Source organism: Bidens hawaiensis, unplaced genomic scaffold, assembly GCF_021521415.1.
Source record: "Bidens hawaiensis isolate Kalapana, Puna unplaced genomic scaffold, B.hawaiensis_p1.1 tig00049400_1, whole genome shotgun sequence".
Classification (NCBI taxonomy): domain Eukaryota; kingdom Viridiplantae; phylum Streptophyta; class Magnoliopsida; order Asterales; family Asteraceae; genus Bidens; species Bidens hawaiensis.
In genome coordinates, this window is record NW_027498845.1 from 28,882 (window position 1) to 37,261 (window position 8,380).

General features: G+C 38.2%; 1 protein-coding gene across 1 annotated transcript; it reads left to right on the forward strand.

Moving 5' to 3' along the window:
* Window positions 1-2,501: 2,501 nt before the first annotated feature.
* On the forward strand, window positions 2,502-8,262 carry LOC143598000 (alpha N-terminal protein methyltransferase 1-like; the record flags this gene model as incomplete). Its single annotated transcript, XM_077076338.1, has 7 exons — window positions 2,502-2,762; window positions 6,148-6,292; window positions 6,376-6,434; window positions 6,554-6,673; window positions 6,781-6,882; window positions 7,948-8,002; window positions 8,165-8,262. Coding segments are annotated over exons 1-7 (825 nt in total), but the record flags the coding sequence as incomplete, so codon positions are not given.
* Window positions 8,263-8,380: the final 118 nt, after the last annotated feature.

Here is an 8,380-nt window from a genome sequence, read left to right on the forward strand (position 1 = left end):
TCAAGCACCTTTTAACTCGTCTACAACAAACATAACTAAATTTACAACAATTATCATATTTTATAAACAAGTTTAAGCTAGTTCACAAAGGAAATAACTTCAAACATCATTATCTGATCATCATTAACAATTTAACATCCAATTATTTATCACGTAACCCCTTTTTAATCCATATAATCACTTATAGCTAATGAATTTGCGAATTCAACACGTTAACATCTAACGTTAAAAATCAGTTAGCATATTGATCGTTAGGATTCAAGATAATCAACATTTTAGCTAGTATTATGGGAATTGGGTCTTTTCCTTTTCTTGACCCCTTGACTCGTATACTACGTACTCAACTTACTGAGATATACATACATTTGCTTCACCTCCTGTTTTAAACATGTATGCTTGATTAAACCAATAATATCTATAGTTTACGAACTTTGTTCTCGAGTTTCATTTAAAGGAGGAAAGGGAAGGAAAATGAGGGATGAAAAATATATGTTGTGTTCCCGAGTTTCATTTAAGGAAGGAAAATGAAGAAAAAAAATAAAAAAAGTGTTCCCGAGTTTCATTAAAAAAAGAAAAGGAGGGGAGGTGAGAGAAAATGATAAATAAAATAAAATGTGTCTTTATAAATTAAAAAGATTTGGAAAGAAATAAAATTTATGAGAAAGAAGAGATGCCAAAAGAAAAGATAAGAAAAGAAAACATTTTTTTTCTTGCTTTTCTTTTCATAAATGAACTCGAGAACACAACGTAAGTGGTATGGTTTCAAATGATCGCCTTCATGGTTTGCACTAAACCAACCTTCAAATGATTTTCCTCCACTAATTAGCACATTGGCTAGAGTACTAATCGACACCTTATGACTATACGTTCATTTACTATAAGGGGGTGTTTGGTAGAGGGATTTGATTGGGGAGAAATGGAATTAGAAATATTTCTTTTGTTTGTTTTCCACTTTTCATTTCTATTTCTCTAAAACTAGAGAATTCCATTTCTCTTTAAAACAAAGAGAAATCCATTTCTCAGCAGCCTCCTCATAGCATGTCATCACCTCGTCTCCGGCCACCACCTCGTCTCCGGCCGCCACCTCGCCTCCAAGTCTGCAACCGCCACCTCGTCTCCAAGTCTGCAACCGCCACCTCGTCTCCAAGTCTGCAACCACCACCCCGTCTCCGCCGTTCGCAGTGGTGAACACAGAGTGGTAACCGGTTGTAGGTTGCAGGTGGTACGGGTGAACGGAGATTAGGGTTTCAAGTGGTGGTTCGTGGTAGGTTAGGGTTTTCAGATGGTCGGGTGATTGTGGTCGCAGGTGGGTGACAGTGGTGGTGGAAATCGGCGGTGGTTGCAGGTGGCTTCTGATTATCATCATCATCATCATCGCCACCACAACCACCACCACAAAATCTCCAAAGAGGCAGTGATGACAGATCTGAGCCTCCTTCCATATCTCATGTTTCAAAAATTTGAATCATTTTAATTTCTTGTGTACTGTGGTTGAAGAAGGGGGTTTGGTGGGGGCAGCCGGTGGTGGTGGGCTGTGGTTGAAGAAAGGGCTGTGGTGGTGGTGCTGGTGGTGTGGGGCTGTGGTGGTGGGGCTGCGGTGGTGAGTGGTGTCAGGTTGGGTGGAGGTGGGGTTGGGTATGGTAGAGTTCTCTGTTTATTTTCTCGTGTACCAAACAAGAGAAATGATTCTCATTCTCCATACCAATTCTCTTTCTCTACAATTCCATTTCCATTTCTATTTTCTCTCCATTTCCATTCTCTGTACCAAACACCCCCTAATATTGTCGGAGTTAAACACCTATTTAATTTGAATATGTAAAGACAAAATACTTATAGTCCACTAATTAACACCCTAGGACTATTCGTCCGCTTACTAAAAAGTCGTGACCCTGTTTAAGAGGCACGTGCAGGGAAAACACACGCGTTTAAGTGTTTAACTAGATGTCCAAATCTAAACGCCTATGCATCAAATAAATAAAAACCAAATATTATCTCAAAATGGTTTGGGTTTAAAACCAGGCCGAGTTGGTCAACCCATGGTCAAAACCAGTTTTTTTTTAACATGTTTTCCAAATATGGTCGGGTTCAAACCGTTTTGAGAGATTTGTATTACCATTACGAATCGATCACGAACCGGTGGGCTGGTCATGAATCGAACCAGTTTGAGATACAACCAGGTCATGTTTGAAACTGGTCTGTCGCCACGAGCTGGTTGTAGCCGGAGTCGAGCCAGGGTGGGTTCGAGCTCGAGCTCGAAATTACACGAGACAACTCAGCTAGGCTCAAGCTCGATTTTAAAGTTAAACGAACCTAAGATCGAGCCAAGCCATGACCCGACCCGAGCTCAGGACAAGTTTGACTCGGTTAAATAATACGCCATCTCATCTCATGTCGTTTAAAATCAAATATTTTTAACTAGTTTTATTCAAGCTTTTATCGAGCTAACCACGACCACGAGCTTTTTAAACGGGTTCTTTTCAATTAAAAAAACCCTAGACCAAAACCCCCAAAACCACATGCTCGGTGCAAGCAGTCACTTGCGTGTGAATCTGAATCCATTATTATTATTATCGGCTGCTACTCATCAAACCCACAACAGTTACCGAGTAACAGTAAAATCAAACACCGGAAACCCGATGGAAATCAGCGGGTTAGACAGCAACGGCCGGCAATTCAAGAACGCCGACGAGATGTGGAGAGAAGAAGTTGGTGATTCACAGAAGAAGCATGAGTGGTACAGCAATGGTGTTGGCTACTGGCAAGTAAGCTTATGTTTTAACTATTATTATAATTATTATTATTATTATATCACTAAGACAAGTGGGCATAAGGAGTCTTGGTGGTGGAATGACGCAGTGCAAGACAAGATAAGGGACATACAAGGATGTTTTAGGGAGCTAATGAGGTGCACGAATGAGGAGGAGCGAGTGGAATTGAGGGACAACTACAAAACGGCCAAGATAGAGGCGAAGAAGGCAGTGGCGGAAGCAAAGAAGGCGGCCTTTAAACGGATGTATGAAAGTCTAGAAACAAAAGAGGGGGAACATGCTATGTTTAAGATTGCCAAAGCCAGAGAGCGTAGAAGGCAAGATCTAGGACTGGTGAAGTTCATAAAGGATACAGATGGGCATGTACTGGTCAAGGAGCAGGACATCAATCTAAGATGGCAAACCTACTTCCACAATCTTTTTAACAATGGGAGAGCTTACCAAGAAGAACATGACAACATAAACTTTCAACGACAACAATCGAATAACTGCTACTGCCGACGGATCACACGAGAAGAGGTGAAGGATGCACTTAGGAGGATGGGAAGGTCTAAGGCGGTTGACCCAGACAACATACCCATCGAGGTGTGGAAGTGTCTGGGGGAGGAAGGAGTCATGTGGTTAACTACTCTGTTCAATAGTATTCTCAAATCAGGTAAGATGCCAGACCAGTGGAGGAGCAGCGTTGTAGTTCCTATATATAAGAACAAAGGAGACGCCCAATGTTGTGGTAACTACCGAGGAATCAAACTACTAAGTCATACTATGAAGCTACATAGGGAAAGAGTGATTGAGGGTAGACTTAGACGAGAAACTCAGGTTACGGTCAACCAATTTGGCTTCATGCTGGGGCGTTCCACCACAGAGGCAATACACCTTATAAGAAGATTAATGGAAAAGTATAGGGAGAAGACGCGTGATCTACATATGGTGTTTATTGACCTAGAAAAGGCCTACGACGGTGTGCCACGACAGGTGCTCTGGGAGTGCTTGGAGGGTAGAAGAGTGCCCAGGAAATACATAGAGATAATTATGGATATGTATACCAGGAGTGAAACAAGTGTCCGTGCGCCAGTGGGGGATACTGATTCCTTTCCTGTAGAGGTAGGTCTTCACCAGGGGTCAGCGTTGAGCCCGTTTCTTTTTGCTGTAGCCTTGGATGAGTTGTCAAAGTCGATTCAGGGGACTCTCCCGTGGTGCATGATGTTCGCAGACGATATTGTGTTACTTGCTGAGAAAAACAAGATCTAAACATGAGGCTTGAGGAGTGGAGAACAACCTTAGAGACAAAAGGTTTAAAGATTAGCCGATCTAAGACGGAGTAACTCCACTGTGATTTTGGTGGGATAAACGACAATGAAGACGCACAGATCACAATTGAAGGGCAGGTGGTCCCGCAGGTAACGAAGTTCAAGTATTTAGGATCATTTCTACAGAGCGATGGGGAATTAGACAGTGATGTGACCCACCGAGTTCAGGTAGGATGGTGTAGATGGAAAGCAGCCACAGGTATATTGTGCGACAAGAGTTTCCCGACTAAACTAAAGGGAAAATTCTATAGGGTGGCAGTTAGACCTGCAATGCTATATGGAACAGATTGTTGGGCCATCAAGAAGGCACAAGTGCGGAAGATGGAGGTAGCAGAAATGAGAATGCTACGTTGGATGTGTGGGCACACAAGGCTAGACCGAATAAGAAACGTTGTGTTTCGTGAGAGATTAGGGGTGGCGAACATAGCAGACAAGAAAAGAGAGGGGAGATTGAGATGGTTTGGACATGTAAAGAGAAGACAGACGACGAATCCTGTTAGATCCGTAGAATACATTACTATAGAGGGGAGGAGGGGTAGAGGACGACCGAAATTGACTTGGGATGAGAGGATTAGGCATGATTTGATAGACCTAAAACTTCTCCGAGGACATGGTTGAGGATAGGAATTCGTGGAGAAGTAGAATTAAAGTTAAGGATTTTTAGAGAGAATTGAATACCTTAGGGCTTAGACTTAACTTATTTAGGTCACACACCATAATGGTATTTCCCTTACATATATTATTATTATTATAATTATTATTAGCTTTTATATAGCTGTTAAACTGTGATCTTATTATTAATATTATTATAATTAGTAGTAGTTTTTATATAATTGTTAAACTTTGATTTCCTTTATTTTGCTTCATACACATGTACTTAGAGCCGAGGGTCTCTCTGGAAGCCACCTCTTTATTCCTTTGGATAGAGGTACGGTGTGCCTACATCCCACCCTTCCCAGACCCTACTTATAGCTTTGCTGTCGGTGGGATTTTACTGGGCATGATTGATTGATTGATTGATTATTATATCACTAAGCCCTAAATTGACAAACAAGGATATGTTGTTATTTTAATTTTAGTAGTTATTAGTTCTATATAGGGATGAGATTGGTAGGGCCGTAGGGGTGTGCAAGGTTCGGTTTTTAGGCTAAAATGGACCAAAAACCGAAACTTTGGTTTTTGAATTTGAGTTCGAAAATAACTTATTGCTTGGCAATCATAAAAATAAAAACTTTGGTGGTTTTTACAAAAAGCAATAAGTTAAAAAAGTGTGTGGCAATCATAAAAATTAAAAATCTTTCTTATTTTAGCTTTTTTATTGAAATGGTTAGGAAGCTGTTTTCTAAAAGACAAAAATCCTTGCGTTTCAAAATGGCTTTTTGAAAAAGTACGTATATTAATAAGCTATTTTGAAACTCAATCTCAAACATGCTCTTATAAAAGCGTTTGGTTTCATTTTGTTTTTTTTAAGCATAAATTCATTATTGGCCCAAAATAATGAATTTATGCTTCAATTATTATTTTTAATTAATAACTAATTGATAATTTTACATTTGGGCTAAAAGTGTGTGTGTATATATATATATATATATTTAACGGTATTTGACTATTTGTGCTAAAATATTTGAGTTACATGTTTATTAAATTTTTATAATTTACTTCATATAAAAAGTAAGAAATAAAAATCTTGAAATTTGGCCCGGTTCTGTTTTTATCACATGTAAAACTGAAACCGAACACAAAGACATAAAACCAAACCATTGTTTTTTGCCTTGATTCGTTTTTTTGGTTTCTTTGGTTTTGGATAAGTTTTTTTGGTTTCATGCACGCCCCTAGATATTGAAAACGAGTTAAAAGTATAAACCGAATAGGCGAATACTGTACTGATCTTTATTGGTTTGGTATCAATCAGTATTGCTACAATTGTAAATACGAAACCAAATGGTACTGATACCAAAAACATGAAAAGCAAATACTGGTACTGGTACCAGTTGTGTTTGTTTAGTATAGTATTAGTATGGTATCAATACTTGATGCAAGGTTGCTCATCCCTAATTTGCGGTGTAAAGCGTGTGGAAGCATCGGTGGATGGTGTGCTGGGCGGATATGCACATGTGAACGAGCCTGATATTAGTAACAGCGAGGCTTTTCTCAATACGCTTTTTGCTCGTCTTTTTCCTAACTCCGGCAGAAATCAGCATCTTGTAGCTCTTGGTTAGTTCTATATATAGCAAAATATAACTTTTGGTTTCTAATGTTATAATTTTTATTAATGTCTTTAATTAAAATTGCTGCAGATTGTGGTTCTGGAATTGGGAGGGTGACTAAGAATCTTCTTATACGATACTTCAACGAGGTAATGACTTTTTTACCCTTCATTCGATGTATAGATATCTTAAATATATATATAAAAGTAATTATAGAATTTGAATTTTATGAAATAACACTGGTTACTTGAAATTGATTTGCTTGTAGGTTGACCTTCTTGAGCCCGTGTCACATTTCTTGGAGGCTGCTCGCGAGAATTTGTCTCCTGAAAACATGATGGTATCGGAGGAGCATAAAGCTGTCAACTTTTACTGTACCCCACTGCAGGTATGGGTAAATACTATACGTATATGTGTGTGTATTTATGCGTTTGTTATTACGCTGTACATCCGTGACAATAAGGTCTAAAACATTTTGTTGTTGAAATATATTAGGAATTCACTCCAGATGCAGGAAGATATGATGTCATATGGATCCAGTGGTGCATTGGTCATCTTGCTGATGACGACTTTGTGTCATTCTTTGAGAGAGCAAAGGTAAAGTCACATCCTTTTTTCTCTACTTACGGTTTTAGTTTTCAAAGTCAAAAGTAAACTCTAAGTTACTGAATTTGCAAAAAATAAAAATAAAAATTTTTCATCAATTTTATAATTTAAAACTCAACTGTCGGGATCAGGGGCGGACCCACATAGGTCCGATCGGGGTCCCGGGACACCGATGTTTTTTAAAAATTACTTAGAGACGGTATATTAAATTTTGTAAGGACCCCATAAAAATTAATACTTGGAACCCATACTATTAACATTGAACTGGTACAGTGGAAAGTCCCTTGTTTTACTTGTGAGAGGTTGTAGGTTCAAGCCCCATCATACTCCTCTTTTGTTGTTTTTTTAATATCCTAGTCTTAGTTATTCAGTTAGGGTATTTGTGCTTTTTGTTAGTTTCTCTCATATAGTCATTATCACCATGCAACATATATAATGTTAACATGGATTTTGCATATTCTTTTATTATTTACCTTGTGTATGTATATTATAATTAATCATTTATTTGTGTTAGAGTTATTTTTTCATGTTTTGGTCAATTATGTAAGACCATATATATATATTACGTTCATGTTTTTCGGGTATGAATTAAAAGTGTATGTTTCATCTAGTTTGTAATTTAGATTCTTTCTACTTACTTGTTTCCAATGAAACCATAGTTCCGTGTTTTATTATGTTCCTCGCCTCGACCCGACCCGAATAACGACTGACCCGAAAAATTTTGTAAACCGAAAAAATTGGGACCCCATTGACAAAAAATCCTGGGTCCGCCACTGGTCGGGATAATAGTAATTTGACACATTGTTCTGTATTTAAAGACGCCAAATTAAAAGTTGGGAGGTCTCCTTTGATGTTTTCATAGTTCGATGGTCTTTCACCGACTTCGAATACTTTGTTAGCTGATACGATAAATCAAACAGAAATAGAAATATTGCCAGAGAAGTAAATAATTTGGGACCATGTCGGTTATTATATTCTTTAGTTGTTTACACGTATATTACCAATACATTGGGTTAAATTGTTGTTTTTCTGACACGTGCGTTTATTTATGTGCAGGCTGGGCTCAAACCTGGTGGATTTTTTGTTTTGAAAGAAAACCTTGCAAAATCTGGTAGGTTCTCCATGCATAAATTATTCCCGTGTACATTATTGCCCTTGGACAACCGGAACTTTTAAAGGACGATTGTTATTTAGAGTTATATATTTTTTTTAGTTTGAGTTAAGGGTTTAGTGTTATCGAAATATATCTGAGTTTTGACATTGACGGATTCAGGATTTGTGTTGGATAATGAAGATAAGAGCCTTACAAGGTCGCACATGTACTTCAAGGAACTCTTTAAGCGGTGTGGTTTCACTATATATGATATGAAGGTAATTCTGGTTCTTGTCATCAAAACCGACTGCTTTGGATAATCTTAACTGAAAACTGTATGGTTTTCAAAAGTTGTTATTTTGTTGCAAATTGTTTTCTCCTTACAAAATATTTCTC